This window comes from Hippocampus guttulatus, chromosome 13 (genome assembly GCF_054856545.1).
Source record: "Hippocampus guttulatus isolate MCC_2025c chromosome 13, RoL_Hgut_1.0, whole genome shotgun sequence".
NCBI lineage: Eukaryota > Metazoa > Chordata > Actinopteri > Syngnathiformes > Syngnathidae > Hippocampus > Hippocampus guttulatus.
The window spans coordinates 9,153,132-9,176,434 of NC_141273.1; the positions used below are offsets into that span (position 1 = coordinate 9,153,132).

A 23,303-nucleotide genomic window follows, 5' to 3' on the forward strand; every position below is an offset into this window, starting at 1 on the left:
CAATGCAGAGGTATCAGGAATCAGGAGGCATCAGCAGAAAATGAAAAATAAGTGACTCGGACAAAAAAAAAAAATCCCTAATTTAAGGTGCCTGAGAAATAATTTCCAGATTTTTTTGTTGTTGTTTTCGAGCAGCAGTCTCGGCGAACACAGACTACTATTTCAAACTGTTCATAATTCCGTGCACCTTGTGCAAAGTCCGGGTACCAGCCGAAGAAAAACAACATAAAAGTATGATGCTGCTATCACTATGCTTCTCTGTAGCGTATGTTATTCTTTTCAGTTTTGTATTTGCACCAAACATACACACACAAATAAAAAAAAAAGTTCGATTTTACACTCGTGCAACCACATTACTTTAGCTGGTTATTTTTATATCCTCTCTCAAAAAGAGTCAATGCAAATCAATTGATTTGTGCAGGTTGTGGATCACCTGAAAAGGCTGGGAAAGTTTTATAATGATTTAACTTGATCTCATCATTCTAAATAAAAACAAAACCAAAAAAAAAAAAAAAAGGTGTTTGGGGTGTGCAGACTTTTTATATCCCCTGTATAAGCCCTGCGATCGGCTGGCAACCAGTGCTTGGACATTTTCTCAATGAACTGCATGTCCAAACTAAGGAGCAACCATTGGTTTCCCAGCAATGCCAGTAGAGGGAGAGCTTGTCTGCAACACCGAATCCAGATGCGCACTAGTGAAATAGAACAGACCTTCGACCTTAATTGAAATGTTGTCCTGAGGATGCGATAATAGTTACGCTGCATGAATTTACTTTTGAACAGCCTCATATCCAAGACCACAACATATGGAGTGTGGGAACGGGACAGCACCCTATGGAAGTCTGACCTTAAAATAGATGATCAGGGGAAAAAAATGACCTTCTCCCTATCGTTCTTTGATTCTGAAAATAGTAAACCAAGTATGCATCCTGATGCTGAGAGTGGGACCCTGAGAACTGCCCTTGAATGAATGCATTCCTGTGAGCTCACGATCAGGGGCACGAGACAAATGAATGTGGAAAAAAAAAAAAAAAAAAAAAAAACAGGCCACAACGTTTCTCATTACCAAATTGAGTCTGCAGAGGACGAAGTGCTCATGAAGATTTTTTTTTTCATTTATGATGAAATAGGAAATAATTTTTCATGGCTGGCCCCCTTTCCCCGAGCTATTTATAAATCTGGACGTCACTGTTGGGCACAGGAAGAGGGACGGAGCTCACACGACGTACACACCGATTGAGATGCCCACTTATAGGGAGGACTGGGGCTCAACTATCGCATTCAATTTTGTATAGTTAGTGAGTGTCTTTTCATCAAAATATAGCGGGATTATAAAATGAACAGTTTGAACACTTTCAGCAGTTATGGAAAACTGGGGCTCCTTCACAAAATGAGCCTATCCTGATCTCTGACTTCAATCGGTTTTCCTTTTCGCGTGTAATAAAAGCAAATAATGACGATATTCCAAACAAATTAAGGGATTAGTTAGTTTTCTTCTTATTGGCAACAACTTTTGTAAAACCAGCGTCACTCTTTTCATAGCCGTTTTTGTTGACGGAAGCAGAAGCGCACTTTGAACTATGGGAGCTGCTTCAAAAAAGATTTTAAAAATCGTGAGCTCAAATCAATCGCTAAATATGAGTACTCACCCATCCCTTTAGACACCATATCTACTGTACAATATGATAAACCAAAAGTAAAGTTACCCAACATGCAAAGACGCCTGACAAACACTTAATGGAGAGGGAATAGGAAGGCGTTTGCTTGACACCTTGTGGCATTTTTTGACCGGAAATTGTATGTCGACAGAGTTGAGTCCACTGGACTGCAAATCATTTGCCTTTTGATGTGTTCTGCATTTTTAGGAGGACTCCACTGCATTTCAAATCATGATTTAGGTAGCTTGAATTCTCGGGATATTACTGAACAAAAATATGTGAATGCCCCCAGCCACACATTACCGTGCCTCCAATTGCTCATGACCAAATATGTTAGGGCTGTTTTAGCAATTAGCTAAGCCCTCGTGGTTTCTAAATTCGGATTCGGTGATGGTCTCCAGGGCAGGAAACTTGTCGTGTCCAAACTGTATGAGCCCAAAAGGCAGTGGCGTCTCTGTTTAAAAGGATGCCAGGAATGTAACCAATCAGTTGGGTATTTCAGGCGGAAGAGGCCAGGCTTGATAAACGATGACTGTAAATAAACCCACAGCACGCTGGAAAAATGTATTGAGTTTACAGAGCGGGTCAGAGAGGGCGCGAGAATATTGGTCCCGGCATTGAGGAAGTTGGCCTAATTTGGGAAGATTAGCCTAAAGCGACAGCATTGCTGGGATGTTTCTGCTTGGGGAGTGCTGGCTGCATGGCAATTTACCAATCCAGGCGACGTGACTGATTCCAAAAATGCCAGCGATGAAGTGATAGGAATTCCTCTCTTTTAACTGTCGGTGCTGCTGTGACTTGTCTAGCATATTTTTGTCCTATATTTAGACACATTTTTTTGCATCATTAAATACCAATGTTATGAGCTGAGAAATCCTTGGTAAAACGGTGACTGAGTCTGCTAGATGTTCAGGTGCACTGCAGATTTTTTTTTTTTTTGCATACTTTTATAAATGTATCAAAGTAGCCAACTAGTTGACCACCACTTTGTTGTTTGTTTTATTATACCTAGCTTTCATTAACGTAATATGCCTGTATGAATATTATATTTTGGGCCACTCACAAGGCATATTGTTCCTGAAAACCTCCACCATAAGTTTGAGAATAAAAAAACTCTACTTGAAATCATGTTATTGATCGCTTTTGTTGTGAAGTGTGCAGGTAATCTGTAATATCTGAATGTATAATTGTCTTTAATCCTGCATGAGAACACGCCATAACATAATGGTAAACTCAGAGGACACCAAACTTTGGGGGTTTTGGAGCATTTGATATCTGCTGAAGAAAAAAATATGGCAACTAAAACATTTTAAGCATACAATAAGGAAACAAATCACTCCTTTAATACTTTATACCATATTTGTCAATCCGGTGTTCAATGGTTTATTATAATTTTACAATAGCAAATTAATTTTAAAAAGGAAAAGGTACCAAACCATTGAGTTGAAACGGATTTTTAAGATGACCCTTGAATGAGACGGTGGAATGGTATAAAGCTGATTGTGGAGTGTTTGTAAAAGAAGCAGGACAAAACCACATCAATGTTCATGCAACTTACCTCATCGTCATCCTGGATTAATGCATATATTTGGGACATAACACATTCTGTGGTCAATGCAATAATTACTTCCTATATAACCTGCAAATAATCATCAAATAAGTTCAAGATATTTGGCTTTTGGGTGAAATTTCGGGACGAGCCTAAAGTGCATTCAAACCTTTATGATGATCACCTTTACATCATGAGACCAAGACGACACGTAACAATGGATCAACAGTACTTTGCCATTGTGGCCACTGAATTTAGAGTGTCATCGGCAGGTTGCAACAGAGATACAGAGAGACCGGAAGAGTCACAGAAATAATAGAAGTGGACGTCCTTTGGCCACATCCCATGCTGATGGTAGCTCCATTGAGAACAACACAGACCTGAATCCTATTGAAAACCTGTGGGATCAGCTGAGTTACCATGTCGAGGCTCGAAACTCTGCACCCGAGAACCTCAATGACCTGAGAGCTGCCCTTCAAGAAGAGTGGGATGCAATGCCTCAGCAGACAATAAATCAACTTGTGATCAGCATGAGACGTCGTCATCAAACTGTAATTGTTGCTCAAGGGCACATGACGAGTAAGTGAGATGTTGAATTTTTGTTGTTGTGGCGTAACAACCATGGTTACCTGGAATGAATTCTTTGAGATGAGGAAATCGCTAGTGCATCCTTCTACTTAAATGTCCCACTTTCATGATATGATACTGAACTTATCATATTTTGCATAAATTTCACCTGAAAGCCAAATATCCCTAACTTCTTGTAAGTAGTGAAAAATGAAATCACATACGTCTCCAGCAGAAGCAGATGTGGAGGACTTCTTGGAGTTGCGGATATCTCCAAGTGATTGGTCTGCTGCGAGGCGGGATCTCCGGCCAGATTTTGTCAACTGCAAATGACGACAGGGAACTCAAATGAGTATTAGACAAAAGATATTGTAAAAACATAATGAATTTCGGAACAAATCTTGCTGTTCCACTTGTGTAAATCTGGAATTTTAAAAAATTGCAATATTTGTAAAATAATAATAACAACAACAACAACAATAAAACGTGTTCAGAGATAGATAGATAGATAGATAGATAGATAGATAGATAGATAGATAGATAGAATACTTTATTCCCACAGCTTTGACTAGCTGTCAACAATGGTTAGTGGTTGAGTGAACTTCTAAATCCTCCGCCATTCATTCCCACAGTTTCCACTTGCTGTCACCAATGGTTGGTAGTTGAGTGAACCTTTAAGTCCTCCACCAACTAGCAAAACAACTTTACTACTAACCGCTTTCAGTCTCTTGATGGCAGATAGGAAATTTCACTATTGGCACAGCTAGCTTAGCTTTCGTGTGTTTATCATAATAGCAGACTCTTCCGGTTGCCGTTCATCATGACTAGACAAACGATGGTGCATCTTGGTGACTAGGGGCTGCAATCAAGAACTAAGTTACTAACATGCCATTTATGAGTGGCTTTTGACCTGAACCTGGTTTATGTGACTCGTAATAGCATTAGCTAAATCGTAACAAGATTGCGTCGAGGTGAGAGACGAAATAACCTCACTTCGTTATTTTCCAAACGCCACAGTGATACTTACGTTTTTAACTGGGCCACTTTCACCCAGTTGCACGCAATCGTCCATGTCGAGATCGATTTGGTTTAGTTTAAGCCACCATCGCCTTCATCTGGATACCGACTAGCTTCACAGCCCGGCAGCAGTCGCCATGGTAACACACGAAGGAAACCACAGAGCAGATATATTGTTTGTTTGTTTTTTTAAACATTGTGTAGTGATTGGATCTAATCCTTAGTTTTACGTCTTTTTAAATCAACACAACTTCTATCACTCAAACAAAAAAAACACAAAAAACGCAATCAGTATCACATGTGATACCGACTTCTTCCCACTAAGTGTCACTGTTGTGTATCTTTTGAACATGCACCAGTTTTTCCCAGCATTTAACTGGAGTGTTATATTAAAATCATTTCTTGGCCTTCGTTTTATACAAGTTTGCTGTGGATATTATTGGCGTCAACCTTAAAACATTAGAAACAAACAACAAGAATATCTGGTTTCCATAGGAAATGTGTTGTTCTTACATTGTATTTACCTCAGTGGTGAGTGGTTAGAGCCACCAAAGTTTTTCTCTCTCGGCCTCAACACTGACAGAGGTCTTAAACTACAGGTACATGTAAAACATTATTTATTATATAAAGTGGTGAAGACACAATGTTTTTTATTTCACATAATTATCGATTTAGTAAGGTATAGGAAACATATCAATATGTTATACTGCAAGTCAAAAGAGACGAGAGAACAATAGGCACAACAACTGCTGCATCAATATCAGAAATAGTTCTATTTCTACAAAGCTCTGCAAGTATTTTTACAATATTCTGAGCTATATTGTGACCGGCCCTATAGGCTACTCATGCAGTCTATGCGGGGCTACCCGGTGCCATTAAATAAATCCCAAACGGTTCGACATAAAATGACAGCTTTGAATTCGGGACCGAGACCGTCCCATCTGAGTCTACACTTAGCCGCCCCTCCCTCAGAAACGTCACACCCGGAGAGTATAAAAATTGCAGGGAGCGCTGTGCACGGTGCACTGTGTTGGGAGATTTAGATCTGCAGGCTGCATCGCCTCCTCACCCAAGTGGAAGGACCGAGCGCCGTGCAATGGAGAAAGTGACCCGCGCTGCACTGTGTGCGATGCCCGAGGGGGAATGAAGAGTACGATACGTAGTTTTGATGAAGGCTTGAGATTCTCTGGCGCTATGGCACGGATTTGCACTCTGGCAAAGGCGCACTTTGCAAAGATGACATAGCGCTCGAGATCATGGGACTCCTCGAGGAACCGAATTCACTCACAACGTGAATGAAAAGAGGAAAAGGGATTTGCACTCAGCGCGGTTGTTTCGTTCTTTTACCTGGGCGGCTGTGAGTGTGAACTATGAATTTGGGCAAAGCGCTCCTGTTGCTCCTGGTCTCCAGTTGCGTGACAATGGTGCTGTCGCTCTCCACTTGCACCACCGTGGACATTGACCACATCAAGAAGAAGAGAGTGGAGGCGGTGCGGGGACAGATCCTCAGTAAACTCCGATTGACCAGTCCGCCCCAGACGACGGGTCCCAGCCAGGTACCGTTCCAGGTGCTGGCCCTCTACAACAGCACCAGGGAGCTCATCGAGGAGCTGGGGAGAGACCGGCAGCAAAGCTGCGGACAGGATAACACGGAGACCGAGTACTACGCTAAAGAGATTTACAAGTTCAACATGATCAACGGCCCGCCTGAAAACAGTAAGTTTGAATGTATGTCCATCACCATTCCCTCTACCTAAGGTCAGACATGCAATATGAGTCAACTCCTAGCCAGTCATGCACTGTACAAAACCATTCTAAATGGGAATAAACAAACATTTAATGTGAGTTCAAAATGATTCAAATTTTACGTTAAAATGAATGTTAATGTGTGTGTGTGTGTGTGTGTGTGTGTGTTTTCTTCCCAAAGTTAACTGTCACTTAGTGCATTTTGCTGTACATACATTATTTGTAGAATCATAGTCATAATCATTTGGAGCAAATTCAAATTGGATAATTTCCCACAGCACAGTGTTTGGTGATCGCTGGTATCGTGGTTAGCATGTTGGTCTCACAGCTGCCAAGTCTTGGGTTCGAATCTCCTCTCCATCTCTCCTGGCTGCCCATGTTTCAGTGGGTTTTCTCCAGGTACTCAGGCTTAATCCCACATTCCAAAAACGTACATTTTAGGTTCATTGAAGACTCTAAACTAATCATAGAAATGAATTTGACTTAATTACTATGAACATTCTTGTTTTTTGTTTTGTTTTTTAAACCAAAATAGAATTGATCTATGCCAGCGACATATAGTGACTGGCAGAGCAATGAAATGCTGTTTCATTCGACCTGTATATCTATAAATTTCTCAGTACCTTCTTATGTAATGTGACTTTTTTTAATGATTTTTCCGTCATGTAGAGTTTGTGCCTTGGTTCAATAAACGTTCAATAAAAGTTCTTGTGATTGACAGGTGACGATTACAGGGTCTGCCATCCCTCTTGACCAAAGTCAGCTGGGTTAAGTTTTAACTCAACGAACGAGGACAAGTACTATTTAAAAAAAAAAATGAATGGATGCATATCTAGCTAGCGTGGCAAAAGAAAAAAAAATGAAGCCACATTTGGAGCTACTTCAAACTCAAAAATTGAGGGTGGTCCTTAATGCACCCATCCATCCATTTTTTATGTTAACTTTAGGCAAGAGGCGGGGTGTACCCTGTAATGGTTGCCAGCCAATTGCCGTACTTTCTCAATACATGCATACTCCTGTTCGAAATGTACGGTAGATCACAATGTCCCATTGTAGAGTTACCCAAACTGAGGGACAATTTTTATAACCGGATGTTAAGATAATGGCTGCGTGATATATCGGAACAATACGGTCATCGCGGTAATAGCACATGCAATACACGTACCACCAAGAGGTGAGATATTCATTCATATAAAATAATCAAACATCTGTATCTAAAAATTCACATGTACGGGTACTTCCCATGATAGCGTCGTAGGGCGGTCGCCTGACTTCAATGCAGAGAGTGTGTGTTCAGCTCCCATTCAGTGGCGCCGTCAATGTAAAGTGTGAATAGTTGTCGACTGCAATATTTACCATGTGACTGACTGGTGTCTAGTCCAAGGTATAAGCAAGGCATCTTTAGTTACCGTATAGAGCATATTTTATACACAAGGCAAGATTTAAAAACATTTTAAAAGCGAATGAAAGAAATAAAAAGTAGCTTTCTCAAATTACGAAAAGACCGTAGAGTGATTTTAAAAATGTATAAAAGACCTTCACCGAAGGAACGAGAAAAAAAAAAAGCATAGTGTATGAAAGCAAACTGTACTAAAAATACTTGGGGTTGACTTCACTTTCATTGGCAACGTATTCCATTTGTATGCAGCATAACAACTAAATGCAGCTTCACCATGTTTGCTATAAAACCTGGGCTTCACTAATGGATCCGAGTCTGCAGACCTCAGAGCCCTACTGGGTTTATATTCAATTAGCATTCCCTTAAAATATTAAGTACCCAAACCATTAGGCGATTTATAGAATTGTAGTACTCATTTAACAACCCCCCCTCCCCACAATCTTAAAGCGCCTTCAGCTCCCCGGAACCTTAGGCAGGATATATGTTCAGAATTACTCTACCTATTTTAGTAAGTCTGGATCCTGAGAAGGAAGTGAATTTTCACATGAGAGCTGAGAGTGGTTTAATTTTCCAGATGTTAAAACAAAACAAACCCCCAAAAAACTTTCATTATTATCAATGACACAAGTTCATACTTTCTTTTGCCGTTTCAAGCCAGAAGGGATTCATTCACCAAGTAAGAATGTGGCCAGCATGTGCATAAGTGTGGGCTTAACAAGTGTATCTCCGAAAATGTTGTCATTTGTTTGAGCGCAGTTTTTACGTGTATGCAAAGGGGAGACCAAAGTAAACAGTCTAATTGAAATGAGCACCATTCCTCATACATACCTCACACCAAAGCCATGGGAACTCCAGCCTAATTCTGACACATTCCTAAAAGTGGGGGTGGTAGCGGGGGGTTTCTCAAGCAGTTAGCTCCTACTATCCATTGCCAACTCCAATACCTCATTTCCATTTTCATGCTGCCAGTTTCCTAATATTTTTCATCCTCCTTTATAACTTTCTCACTCCTGCGAACCCATTCATCTTGTAGTATTAAGCGGCTGAAGCCATCCCGGTGTTTTCATCCAATTCCCGTATTGGTATTTCCTGTATAAAACGCACTCCATTTATTGTTCCCGACAGTCGGGAACAGAAGTCAACTATATGTTCCTCCAGATGGAAGTTTTTGTTTATTTTTAAGGCGAGAGATGCCGTCGCCCCTATTCATTGAGGATCAACAGGTGTTTATTCCGGGCTGTGACACTGAGCAGAGCATCCGAGCGTTTGAGTCATGGATCAAATCCATTTATCAGGTCCCACCAAGTGATCCTGACGTTGCAACCACGCAGCTCAGAGGTTTCGCCACTGGTTAGAAGTACAAGCACTGCTCCCAAAACAAACACAGCGGGACTGCTGATGGCCGGTTCTCGTACTGGATGTGAGAATACGAGACAAGAGCTCGACTTGCTGCTGGCACCCGTTCAACAGGATCTCCATGCGACGTAAAAAGTCCAAACTTTGCCAACATATATTAAGTAGCAATTATCTCCTCTTTTTCCATGATATAATTTCAAAGAAAGCAGGGCATGTTTGGGCATGTTTAGAACATATCGTCTGTCATCTTGATAGTTCAGTTCATTTTCATTCCCGCTGGAAATAATGACTTTTACATTCGCTCGTTCTGGAAGGTGGGAGTATGTGGGAATATAGTCAAGTTTTTCACGCCCTGTTAAAAAGTTAAACAGAACTTTTTTCTCTTATTCCTCATGCAGCCTTTTTCCCCTCGACACGAACTACCAATGTCAAATATTTGCGATTTATAAGCAAAAGCTTTAAAAGTAATACGCAGATGGATCCAGATTGGTGGTGACACCTTTTTGCCGTTCAAAAAAAAAAAAGACCTTGTGTGTACAATCGGCTTATTTGGATTTTTTTTTTAACAGCATCTTAATGCAAGTACATTTGATTTTTACAACTGGAGGTTGTGTAACAGAGTGGATAATCACATCTGCACTGTCTTTTATGAGGTCAAGGCACTTCAGCAGCTGGCGTGCACCTGCAGCCTCGTGCTTCCTCTTTCCTTTGTTTACCCTTGCAAAGCTCTGGAGAGAGTGACATCACAGACAATCCTCCAGGCGACAGGGGAAAAGAGAGGAGATTCCCAAGTCCTATTTTTTCCAATTGTTTTTTTTTTCTTCAATCTGAAGTCAGACAGAAGACTGGAGGAGGATCAGCATGAGTCTGACCCTAAGGTCGTCTTCACATCTCACTAAACTTGAGAAACAACACTAAATTACACTTGAATGTAACAACCGGTCAGTAAATCTACATTCACACATAAAGAGCAGGCTACAGAGTTCATCACAATCCGCACCATGGATCTGAAGGACTTCATTTCGAAACAATTTTTCCACTTGGGAATGAAAGAAATGAAGTCGTTAGTTCATTCCAACATGGATAGCATAAATTGTTTAATACACTGGAGCAGTGTGATGGCTGTAAACCTTCTCAAACTGAGGCTGAACTGCAGTCGGGAGGGACAGAAAAACATCTTGCCAGGTGGCAATTTTGCAACCCTTCGCCAGTATTGGCGAACCATGGGCAATGTAATATGCTTCCAAAAACCACAAAGCTGAGCTGTCAAATGCTGATGTCCTTACGTCTAACCGAACGATACCAGAGACAAAATAGAAAAATGAAGTGTATAGTGACTTTTGGAACACCCTGTATAATGGCGTGGAAATAGGGAGGAATTTGTAGCACAATACTGGCACACAGTGGCCTTTTATTGGTTATTGCCGGAATATACCGGTAAGTGTTAGAAACTGCTTGGTAACCTTAATTTGTGCGCGGAATTGCCATTTACCGGTAATTCATATTACACTGAGCCATATATTTCATTTATGGTTCTACGTTTATAATTACAATTTTCCTCTTTGCTATCACTAGCATTCTTCCATGTTAGCGCCACACAAAGAAAAAGCTAAACATGTTGAGTTATGAGTTTAAGATGTTCAATGAACCGAAGTCCCAGACGATTAACTGATGTCTCACATTTAACGCTTAAGTTTTGTTTGACTGTGGAAGCGCATTGTTTCCCCAGACTTTGTTGTTTGAACTCCAAATTGTAAATCTTTTAGCTCCTTCAACTTTGGAGGTACCACTGTAAAAGTGGCTGATGTTTGATTGTTACTTCACATCGTTTGCTTCAAAAGTTTGTCTCACCATGTGACTCATTCAAATATTGGGTCGTAAAATTAGTAAATACACTTCATTTTAATTATGTAAGCTATCCCCTCCGTTTGCCAACATGGAACAAATTACCTTTCAGACCCTTGGCAAAAATAAGCCATAATGTGAAATCCACCTAAAACTGTTGCAATGGGAAAAATGAGGTCACCCAAAAGGAAACCAAAGACTTGATTAGAATTTCAAATCTGCTTTCAAAAAGGGGGGCTTTCCACCTTCGGTGGGGGTTCGAGTGGGGCTGCCGTGGGGGCCAATGAGTGAGTCGAGCAAAGGACTACTGAGGTTTCCTCCTTGTAGATGGCGTGGAAACACCGGGCAGATATATGGCCTGGGACGATTGCCGAAAAGGTCAACTATAAATAGGATAACGTTTGTGGAAATATCAGATAATGGCTGGGAGGGCCCTGATGCAGGATTATGGGTCAAATGAAGTAATTGGAGATGTTTACACATTGACACAGATACACAGCTGCATGTATGAGTTTCCATTGTATGACAAAAGCTCAAGGTGGGAATCAGCTGAGGGTGCAATAGCCTCACTAAGCCTCTAATAGAGTCGAAGCCGCGGGTAGTAAATTAGCCAGAGCTCGGCTGTGAATGACTGTTTCCATTTGGCTCGTAAAATGTTTGCTATGTGCTTGTTTAGGTCCGCGCCGCATGTGCCTGGCTCGTTAAAATAATAAGCTATACATTGATATCATGAAAAGAAGGGCGAGCCTCCGGTGCAACAGGAAGCTTTTCAGGTACAAGCACAATGCGGCCATTTATATCTCGCTAAATGTCGGCGTGCTATTTTATCAGATGTGCACGCGCCAGTGCCGTGTCTGGCAAGTTATACACGCACAATCGCTTGTGTTGGAATATTGTACTTTTTTGGCATCGAGGCCCTCACATCCCTGAGCCCGAGTTCTTCTACTTCTTGGCAATATTCGAATCACTAGCTGGGCACCTGTTGAACTCCAGTTGATTGGGGGCCATGTTAATTTGGTTGTCATTGCAGCTCGAGCGATGCAAAGCATCAGGCATGGCAAGGTAATCCACGTTTGTTTAAAAAGCGCATTCCATACACATGGTAATTCAGTGCACTTCATTTAATTAACAGTACAACATGGAAAAAAAATTACAAACCAAAAAAAATGAAAGACATTTAAAAACAAAGAACAGAAATAGCTTACCAACATTACTCAAGCAGTGAACAGCGCAAGAAAAATATTTTGAAATTAGCTTTTAAAATTGCTTTAAAAGACCTCAATCATAGGTAAGGGAGAAAAAACAGTCTGTAACATGGAATTAATTATTCACACTTGGAGCTAATTTCACTTGTGCTGAAAGCTTATTCCATTCCGTGCAGCACAACAGCTAAATGCTGCTTCACCATGTTTTCTTTGAACTCTGAGTTTCACTAATTGACCCTATTCTGCAGACCCCAGGGCCCTTTTTAGATAGGTTCCTTTTCCATTTGGCATGGGTATTATAATTATTCTGTGGAATTGTTTCATGAATTACACTGGTCAATAATTTTTACTACACTTTTTAATCAGAGGTGCAACTCAACCTTTCTGGATGTTTTTTTTTTGTTTGTTTGTTTGTTTCACTGATTCCAAAGCTGCCCTTGTTTTTTCTCGAGCCCATGAGGTTTTCATACTAATAAGTGACCATCCATCCATCCATTTTCTAATCCGCTTATCCTCACAAGGTTGGCGGGCGTGCTGGAGCCTATCCCAGCTGTCATCGGGCAGTAGGCGGGGTACACCCTCAACTGGTTGCCAGCCAATCGTATGTCACAATGATAAAAATATGTCATATAGTTTAGTAATATTTATGAATTAAGGGTTAGGTTCAGCAACAAGGGCAAATTATCCCTGAAACCTCATGGCTATAAATTACAATGCATGGTAAAGTCCATATTGCGCAAGCTTTCCATGGTCAAACTCAAAAACAAAAAAATGAAAATATCTCAAAAGCCTAATGTGCTACAAACACACACACAAAAAAAGTCAAGACATTTTTTACATCAGGGTCAAAAATACGTTTGGGGTTACATTAAAGCCACCGCTGATTAAAATTTGCTGTTGACTAATTAGATTTGTGTCCGGTAGAGTGTGATGGGTAAATAGCATGTCTGCAACTACATGCCTGTGACCAGGAGAGGTGCTTTTGATTCAGTCTTAACTAGTTTGCTGTCTAAAAAGTGTTAAATGACATCAGTCATGGGTTCAGCTACATCTGCGCACAACTTCTCTGGGGAGTATGTACCCCACATGTAAAATCAAGTACAGTACTCCAATGCCCAACACTGTTCATCGTGGTGGTCGCCAGCCATTAGATATTTGACAAATGAGCATTATATTTAAATCCAAAAATGAAACAAACATATCAATACAACAATAAGGAGTTGTTTTTGCTGACTTGAGCTTGAAGTACAATTGCTCACGAGGGTAAAAAAAAAAAAAAAAAAGGGGGGGGGGGGGGACATCAATGATTCAACCCACACAATGTCCGGCACTTGCTGAAGGGAAGCCATACAAAAAAAAAAAAAACCCCACCAGAAAGTCTCTCTGAAAAATCATATAAATCATCACAAGATAAACATGTTCATCCCTGTAAGAATATCTGTGGAAAATTGCTTTTAATAATAATATACCCAATGAGGTAAGAAGTGAATTTATGTTTCAGCAAATTCTGCCAAGAGCAACACTAATTCTCTGGAGTCCCACATAAAAAAAAAAGCTACCATTGAGTCATGCTTTTCCATTTTACCTGCAGATGACCTCCCCTACTGCCCAAAGGGAATCACCTCTAAAGTGTTCCGCTTCAACGTCTCCACCATGGAGAAGAACTCCACCAACTTGTTCCGGGCCGAGTTTCGAGCCCTGCGGATCCCCAACGGTAGCGCCAAGAAAAATGAGCAGCGGATCGAGCTCTACCAGGTGTGTCAACTTGCTAATGCCCCCTTGCGCGTACTCTCTCTCTCGCTCTCTCTCTGCCAAAAGGGCCACCAGTACGTGGTGAAGGTGAAAACGGTTAGATTGGGACGTCCAACTCCCTCTGAGTGTTCTGCTCTCAAGTACTGATCATTACTACTTGCAGTTACAGACCAAATTAGAGCATATTTAACTCATTCAGTACCAGCCAATTCTAGACCAAGTCTGAAAAGACGTTTATAAACGTCTTTGGGAGTGAATGAGTTAAGAGCCTCCTCGTCCAGGATGACATTACTAATCTGTTGTTGCTTTTTTTTCAAGTTTAATATAGTAGAGCTGCAGTCTATCCTTGTCGGACTGACCAAGCCCTAATCATTTTCAGCGTTGAAATTTTTAAGACAAAGTGTTCTTCTGCCATGTCGCTTTTCAACGTTCAAGCCACAGCTCTATCTTGTTTTATGCAATGCTTTTTTAAATTGCGATTTGGCATTCCAAATATATATGTTCGCTGATTGTGTTTTTTTGGGGGGGGTGGGGGGGCACTTATGCGCGTAACCTCCTTACTTAAGGCCAAAGCAATCCGTATTTTCGGGTGCCATCTTGGTGCCACCAACTATGTTGAAGTAAGGTGAGGAGTTTATCCATCCATCTATTTTAAACACCGCTGATCCTGAACAGGATCGCGGGGAGGTGCTCAAACCTATCCTAGCTGACTTCGGGCACAAGGTAGACTACACCCTGAACTGGACGCCAGTCAGTCACAGGGCACATATAGAGAAGAACAACCATTCACACCCACATCCACACCGTCACAGAGTGGGAACCGATGACAAGTAGTGCTTTGCTGTCATGCCGTCTGATTTTAACCCTTTCATGCACAAATAATGATAAGCTACACCAGGATTTTTTTTGTCAAGTGTTTTTATTAGTCTTTTGACTTGAAAAAAATAAAACTGGCGGTGGATTACAACACACATGATGGTCCGTTGCAGTGGTTGATGCACAACTGTGACATTAAGATTAATTAATATAAGAGAAAACAACATTTGGATAGCTGTCCACTCTAGTAACCGCTGTCCCTGAAAGGGTTCAAAGTCAACATAAACTGTTTGTTTAAAGTATGTGGGAGGGGTTAAAACTTCCCCAAAAAGTTTTTTATGTGGTCTCACTTTATCGTAGATCTGGAATGTACACCCTGCGATAAATTGGTCCACTGTACATGTGTTTTTGGGGCATGTTTGTCAAGTGTCAAAGATTTTCCTCATTAATCTCTCATGAGAGAATAGGAATAATGATCGGGTTCCTACGTTTCCTGCCGGGGAGACAAGCGCCTCCAGACTGAATCCTGCCTCCGAGTTAGCCTCTGGCCAGCTCTGAATGCAGACTGTCAGGCCGGCAGATTGTTTCCAGGGGCCCGCGAGGAGATAGAGACAGGGTCACCCATCAGGGGAGTAAATGGAGCTCGTCACTCCTTCGCCCACACACTCTTCACGCCAGAGCTGGCTGGCAGAAATCTGATACTGGCAGGACCCGCGTTCCCACAGGAAGTGACATTAGATTCTGACAATGTTCAGGGACCTAGTTTAGGGCCTCGTCGCTCACGCTAATGACTGCTAAGGTGAAAATAGCCAAAGAAAAAGCAAAATGTTCATCCGACTGAAGTCGAAGGCTTTTTGACGAATTCAGAGGTGTCTGAGGAGTTTAATTCCAAATGATAGGAGGAATTTAGGGACATTGGACTGAGGTGGCGAATCCGATTCCATCCATCCTCACTTTTGCCTCTCAATCTGGAGCATGATGACATGTTTCGCAGGCGGATGCGGTGCAGGGATAACTACCGTGGTAGTACAACACTGCCTTAGGGCTCGTGTGGCACTGCCTCTCATGTTTCCTGCCGATACGAAGGCTAACCAGGGTCCTATTGGCAAGAGGGATTAACTTGCAAAATGGGGATCTCAACCCAGCCAGTCACTTTTTCCATGAAGAGTACCCATTTGGTCCAAGGCGTCCCGGAGAGTCTGGCTCAGACAGAGAGCTTTGCTTCTGTGTGTGCGTGTATTTTACGTGTATGCAGCTAGGTCACATTTTCATCCTTCCTTTGCAGATCCTCCAGAAGGACGACCCTAAAGCCAAGCAGCGCTACATCGGGGGCAAGAACGTTCTGACTAAAGGGATGGCCGAATGGGTCTCTTTCGACGTTACGGAGACAGTGAGGGAGTGGCTGATGTACAGACGTGAGTGTGTGTTGGGTGGGTGGGGGGGTATCTGAGGGCACCCTAATTCTGTCTTGCACCGTGTTACTTATTCGATGAGATAAGATTCAACTTCATTGCAGCTGCAAGGCACTGAAATGCAATGATTGCAACTAACCAAAATGCAAATACCAGAACTAAATTAGGATGATTTGGAAAAATAATCCAATGGCTATTTTATTTATTAATTTATTTTTTCTAACCCTCAATTGATTTAATATGCAAATATGTTTTTCATGGTTTTTTAACAAACAAGGAATAAATTAATCTGTGTTTTAATAATAATATCAGATGTATTATAAACTAATGTCTTGGTCGGTTCATGCTTAAAAAAAACAGCAAATGAATCAATATGAAAGTGTTATTATGAAGCAAAATGAAGCAGGGTCAGCCTTTGCGATTTGAAAATTTCAATTTACCGCACTGCTATGTCGATATGAATGTGATTAATTTTGCAGCGCTAGTGCAAAATATATTGCCGGCAGTGCAAATATCCCAAAAGTCCAACTTCTGTTTCCTCCCTCCTTTCCCTCAGAAACCAATCTTGGCCTGGAGATCAGCGTGCACTGCCCATGTCACACCTTCAAGCCCAACGGGGACATTATTGAGAACGCCAACGAGGTGCTCGAGGTCAAGTTCAAAGGTACATTTTTGGGCTGGTTGGCAAGGCAGGGCTTGACGTCTTTTTTGTGAAGGACTCAAGGTTTAGTGCAACAGCAAATCCATCCATCCAATCGTTTTTGTATACCGCTTACCCTCATCATTAGGGTTGTGGGTCAGCTGAAGCCAACGCCAGCTCACTTTGGACAAGAGGCGGGCTACACCCTGGACTGGCCGATAGCCAATTGCATGACACAGTCGATTGGCAGGCAGACAATCTGGAGACCTAACGAGTTGTAAACATTGAAAAGGTCATTTTCCCACAATATATCTCCTTTATGGAACTTCAAATTTAAAAAAAAACAATACACGCTCTTCAAAATAAAATCTCATATCCTGACCAAAAAAATACACCAATTGGAAAAACTGCTTCTTTTTTTGGACTGAAGTTGATGGAAAAAAGTTACCACTGTGTTAAGCAGATCTGCTGTAGATTGAATTGGTTTTCCTTGCGCCACATAAAATGGCTCCACATATTGTCAAGACAAGAATTTTTTTTTTTTTTTTACCTTATCTACCTGACAAACAAGCAGAATCAAATCAATCTTTCTGTGGAAATCTGGCAATAATAAAGATTTATGTACTGAGTACTGAATTCTAAATTTCAACCAAGTGTAAGTCCTCATATTTCTGTATCATTTACAGCAGAGGTGGGAGAAGTACAGTAGTCCTGCTCTAAAAGCATTTATGTACAATATTTATTGCATTAATTTACCCGAAATGTCCTCAAATTCGTGAATCAAAATGTTTAAATTCATTGTTTAAAATTGATTTCTTATATTAGCTTACTCATCTATTTTAAATAACAAGAAAAAAAGTAAGATTAAAAAAATTCATTTAATATTCCTTTTTTTTTTTTAAAATATTTGTTTTTATGAATTCTAAATGAACAGTGACAAATAACGTCAAACACAAAGCTTTTGTTTTGCATTAAAATAAGCCATTTCAGATGGCAGAGTTGTCGAACGGTTAGCATGTCTGTCTCCCAGTTCTGAGGTCCCGGTGTGGTGTTTACATGTTCTCCCTCGTGCTTGTGTGGATTTTTTTTTCCAGGGACTCCTCCAAGTACCTTCTTTCGTATCCCCAAAGCATGCATGTTAAGTTACGGAACACTTAAATCTTTCCATAGATGTGGACATTTTTTTTCATACTGTATGTTCCCTGTGATGGGCTGGTGACCAGTCTTAGACGTGCTAACGATTTTTTTTTTGTACCTCATCTACGAATGACCCAGCCCATAAAAATCAAAGGATAAAGTAGACACAACTTTATCCCAAGTTAGTTTCCTCATGCGTTATCGAGATGTATTCCTGCTAAAGACAAAGAAAATGCACCCCGTTTATGATCTTTGTAAAACCCAAGGTGAGATAGCATAGCACATGGCTTGATCCGTCAAAATATCCAATGTTTATTGACCTATTTGATCAGCTGGTGATGAGCAAGATCATTTGTTGTTAAAGGACTCTTGCCATTTGTTGGTAGTTTTGGTGCGACTGAAAAAAAAGGGCCCTCTGTGGCAAGTCTGAGCTGTTGTCACACAGAAGTAAATTGGTCCCATATGCTGCTTTAACAAAGGGCAGTGGATTGAAACCGAAATTCCACACACACACACACACACACACACACACACACACACACACACACACACACACAAAAAAACTTGCTCCACTGCTCTTATTTCATGAATGAATGACTGAATACTCCTCATTACAGTGTCTTTGATAAAGATAATGGCTCTCCCTCCTCCAAAGAAGGCAGACCGAGAGTATGAGAATGACATCGATCTGGTATCTCACTTAGTATAAAGGGGCCCCCGGACCCCGGGTCCTGGGAACGCTCCAGAATGGGCTTGGCCACAAGGAATGTGCTGCCATGGCGCTCAGACGTTTGGCCCTAATTAAAGCAGGGCCAACATATCCACCAGCAGCATCTCTCTTGAGAGATGTGCTGCTTTAGCCATCAGGCCGAGAGCGGACGAGCAGACGGTGGGAAGAAGGAAGTCGGAGAGCAACTGCTATTGAAGAAGGATGAAAAGTAAAGCCTTGGTCTGGACATAACCCTCCCGTAAAAGCTGACAGTTGATTATGAGCGCGGTTAGTTGTGGCTGGGGCACTTTTTTTCTTTTTCTTCTGCGTGACCGCCTCGCTCCCTCCCGCAGGTACGGAGCCAGACTTTGACGACCTGAGCCGCACCAAGAAACAAAGGGAGCAGCTGTACCCCCATCTCATCCTCATGATGCTGCCCCCGCACAGGCTGGACGTGCATTCTTCGTCCCGCAGGCGCAAGAGAGCGCTTGACACCAATTACTGTTTCAAGTAAGCCACGTTTGACCACGACAATAAATTGCCTTGCTATGTGAGGGCCACTTTGAAATTTCTGTGGCATTTAAAGGTGCACGAAGTGGTCTGTTTAATTGCCGTTAGGATTATGAGGGGAGGGGTTCCTGCAAAAATTTCTTTAAAGGCACCCCTGGACTAAAATTCTTGTCAAGCCCGGACCCGCATTTTCCTTTTGTCATTAACCTGCAACCTACTTATAGAGACATCAAAAACAGTGGAAAAAAGGTTTTGCTCAAAAATGACCTTTGAAAACATGCCTGTATGCATACCACAATGTTAAACTGAACAACATATGCTTACATGTTCAAAGTGCCTTCCACATCAGTCAACTGCGTGTACAAAAATTAAGATACTAAAATGAAATATCACAATTGCATCATAAAATAGCCACAAAATTTCATATACTTGGCACTGATCTTTTCTCTTGAGGAATGGCCTCACGTAATATGTTCCATGTGGGAACTCACTGTTACACCCCAATTATGTTTCTAACACATGCCGGTCAAAATTGAGTTTTTTTTTTTTTCATGGATAAAAGCCAAGTCCGACCTAGGATGTACATTAAAAATCAGCCCTCACTTTAACCCTTTCAGGGAGAGCGGTTACTACAGTGGACAGTTTATCATGTTCAGGATACGGGCTGCATGAAAGGGTTAAACTGGAGTTGCCTTTGTCTTGTCCAGGGAAACCAAGACAACGAAAGTATTTATAACAAAAATGATGAGATTTATTTACACCTTCCTATGGAGGCGATGTAACCTGGATTTGTGCGTCAGGCTCACTAACCCAGAGGTAGGGAACTCCGGTTCCTCGAGAGCCATATCGTGCCTGTTCTAGGTCCCCTGAAAAAAAAAAAACATAGGACATAAATATACAGTAAGACAATCAGACGTAAAACAGTTGCGGATCACTGCTTTTGAGAGCAAGGAACTTTTGGACCACATTGACGAAGCGTCCACTTCTGCTTGTTACAGGAAGAATGTGGCATTCACCAGCATAGGTTTTACTGACACGCTTCAGGTCTGTCGGACAGCCCGTCACACAGCTGATTGCAGTGTTTTGTCACTAGCTTGTGTAACATCCGGCTGAAAGACATGAATCCGAGTCATTCTTGAGTTCATTGTATCAGGAAAGAAAAGTGCATTGTCCTTCAAATGATGTTATTCTTGAAATATTTGAATAAGTGATGCAACACTGTATCACAATCCATTTCTGAAGTCTAGAAAGACGCAGTGCAACAGTGACCGAGTCGGCGCACGCTCCAGCGGACAAAAGCCAACGATGACATCACTTTGAGCCATTATTCGCCACACTGTCTCCTGTATATGATAAGCTGCGTGTGTGTTATCGCGATCGAGGTGTACGAGCGGCGAGCCAACATGCGGGGTGGCAGGCTTGGAAGACCTCGCGTGTTAATCACAGAGACGTGATGACATGATACAAGTCGGGATCTGTCCCTGCAGCGACTAGAAAATGCTCGCCACTCGCATGCCAAGCATCTCCTCGCCTCCCATATCCTCTTTCGGGCCGACAAAGACACCTGGGCTCACTGGGAAGGGAAAATAAGGGCACACCTAAGAGTGGAATTTGGGAACTTCTCTCATCTGTGGCAGAAAGGCCACAGGGAGGAAATTGTTGAGTTACATGGCCGTGTTATAAAGCGCGCTACTCTCTTCTTCCCTCCTTGTCTGCAGCAATTACGAGGAGAACTGCTGTGTGCGACCGCTTTATATTAATTTCCGCCAGGACTTGGGTTGGAGGTGGATCCATCAGCCAGAGGGCTACTACGCCAATTTCTGCTCCGGTCCTTGTCCTTACCTACGCAGCGCTGACACCACACACAGCACGGTGAGAAAAAGAGACGCACAAGCTAGGAGCGCTATCAGTGGTCATTTCAGTTGTGATAAAATCTTCGACTGGCCTAAACTGAGCTACATTTGTAATGTATATGGTAGTATTTGTTTCATGAAATTGCATTTATTCTCAACAGTCTAGGGCTGCCACTAACGATTATTTTAATAGTCAATTTATCCGTTGATTATTGTTGTTTAATGGATGAATTGGACTAAAAATTGTGAATAAAATTCCACCCCCTTTTTAAAAAAAAAGGGCATCATTTTAAATGGACAGTGCAGAAAACGCAAACAAAAATTTGAATTCAGTTTCTGGTTTGGTCGCTAACAGGTCAGAAAATAGGCAAAAAATGTTTTGATTCAACACAAAGATAATCCGTCCAACTTTCATGGAGGGCAACATAAATTGGATAATATTTACTGCAAGAAGCTGAAATTCAGCAAAGCAAAAGAATAATCTCTGGGGAGCTTGTATGGTGTTATTTTACCGATTTTGTTAATAGATGTTTTTATTCCCAACTGATCTGAATGATGTATGTGGCACGGTCATGTGCTGTTATATTGCATAATTGTATCATTGATATGAACTAATAGGTGGATTACATGAAGAAAGTATCCACTGGAGGCCTAGGTACCAAATGTATGGGCGGGAGGAGATGAATTAATAAAAAGAGGGGAAAGAAATTGCATGGAAATGAATGAACCTGATGTTCTTACCCCTTCCCCATTTTCTCCACTTAAAGCTGCTGAGCCTCTACAACACCTTGAACCCAGAGGCGTCTGCCTCACCCTGCTGTGTGCCCCAGGACCTGGAGCCCCTCACCATCCTCTACTACTTGGGCCGCTCGCCTAAAGTGGAGCAGCTGTCCAACATGGTGGTCAAGTCGTGCAAGTGCAGTTAGGAAGCCTCATGGACTACAGAGACACCTTCCCGCACTACTCAGGAGCGGGCCAGAGAGGTTTGGGGGAGCCTCCGCTTCCCCTTGTACTTCAGTCTTGTCCTAGCTCCGTCTCACTTTGGAAAAGCCTGCAGACATTGGCAGAATCTGGTCCAGTTTGACCGATGAGGGTGAACTCTCAAACCCAGCAGACCTCTTGATGACCATCAGCCCTTTATTTTTATTTTTTAAACCATCTTTCTTACATTTTTACTTCATATTCCAGCATTTTTGAACAGCTTGTACCTCAGTGTATTCTCATCCTGTTTTTATCTAAAGAGGAATGGAACGAAAATTGTCTTGGAATGACCACTGCATTCTTAAGGACACGAGAGTGTGGAAAAAAAAAACGCCGGAGAGGAGAGCCTGAACTCAGCATGACAGGACACATAGGACACGCTTGGATGTCCGAGCTGGAAAGCGATGCTGTGCTACACTGTGTATTTAGGATTAAATGCCGTTAAATAAAAATGATTTTAGGAAAAAATGTTAAAAATGCTGGAAACCAACCTAGTCAAAGTCGTATTTCAATGGTGATGTTAATACCTCTGCATTGCATCAGAATGGTGATTCCAGGGATTATTTCAGATGAAACTGAAGCCCTTCTGTTGTATGAGAGCCAGGCATGGACGTTTGGCCACATTTCCTTGATCGACTGTGTTTTTGTTTTTGTTTATGTTTGTGGGTGGGGGGGGGGGTTGTCGTGTGGGATTGGGAGGGGGGGTACGACCAATCAATTCATTATTATGGTTGGGATGGGAGAACCTCTCCCTGGATGCTCTGAACTCCTGCTCCCATGCCAGTGTGGTATTGAGCATGGCGGAGGTCTGCTTCTAAGTAGACCTCAGCTTGCATCATTTTGTTCTTTTGACCACGAACTAGTCAAGACTGAATCAACAGCGCAGAATCACTGGTGAACACTAGTTTGTCTCATTTGCTTCAAGGTGCGACTAATCAACCATCGATTGCAAACAATCAATCCAATGCCTAACGACTGATCGATCATTCGGGCCCCTCGAAAGAGAACATGAATGTTAGCAAGTTAACAATTTCCTCCATCCCAAACTGTAAATGATGTTCTGCTTACTCTTGGAAACACCTTTTTTTCTTTCATTAAAGTGACAGTTGGGTTGAGCTGTTTACTAGTATTAGGGCTGGTGTGTTGTTTGT

The 23,303-nt window shown here is 41.8% G+C and overlaps 3 protein-coding genes across 4 annotated transcripts in view; 1 reads left to right on the plus strand and 2 right to left on the minus strand.

Annotated features, from left to right (window-relative positions):
- Positions 1 to 4,964, minus strand: part of ift43 (intraflagellar transport 43 homolog (Chlamydomonas)) — a 294,545-nt gene extending 289,581 nt beyond the window's left edge. For both annotated transcript variants that reach the window (XM_086127133.1, XM_086127132.1), the window contains exons 1-2: positions 4,802 to 4,964; positions 3,999 to 4,097 (exon numbers count right to left, since the gene is read on the minus strand). In XM_086127133.1, the coding sequence (XP_085983259.1) occupies positions 3,999 to 4,097; positions 4,802 to 4,846 (144 nt within the window). In that variant the 5' untranslated portion in view covers positions 4,847 to 4,964. The remainder of the gene's footprint in view (positions 1 to 3,998; positions 4,098 to 4,801) is intronic.
- An 855-nt stretch (positions 4,965 to 5,819) lies between these two features.
- On the plus strand, positions 5,820 to 22,816 carry tgfb3 (transforming growth factor, beta 3). The gene is made up of 7 exons (XM_086127131.1): positions 5,820 to 6,507; positions 13,934 to 14,097; positions 16,196 to 16,325; positions 16,879 to 16,986; positions 19,162 to 19,318; positions 21,037 to 21,190; positions 21,939 to 22,816. The coding sequence occupies exons 1-7, from the start codon at positions 6,162 to 6,164 to the stop codon at positions 22,095 to 22,097; spliced, it is 1,218 nt and encodes a 405-aa protein (XP_085983257.1). The 5' UTR covers positions 5,820 to 6,161; the 3' UTR covers positions 22,098 to 22,816.
- Positions 19,312 to 23,303, minus strand: part of ttll5 (tubulin tyrosine ligase-like family, member 5) — a 53,294-nt gene continuing 49,302 nt past the window's right edge. The window contains exon 32 of the transcript XR_015102657.1: positions 19,312 to 20,184. The gene's annotated coding sequence lies outside the window, so the exon portion shown is untranslated. The remainder of the gene's footprint in view (positions 20,185 to 23,303) is intronic.

Bases quoted from the DNA above. Each gene is read 5' to 3' on its own strand.
- tgfb3 (XM_086127131.1), top strand. From the start codon at position 6,162: ATGAATTTGGGCAAAGCGCTCCTGTTGCTCCTGGTCTCCAGTTGCGTG. The intron at 16,987-19,161 runs GTACATTTTTGG...TCCCTCCCGCAG, and splicing joins GCTCGAGGTCAAGTTCAAAG to GTACGGAGCCAGACTTTGAC. The intron at 21,191-21,938 runs GTGAGAAAAAGA...CTCCACTTAAAG, and splicing joins CTGACACCACACACAGCACG to CTGCTGAGCCTCTACAACAC.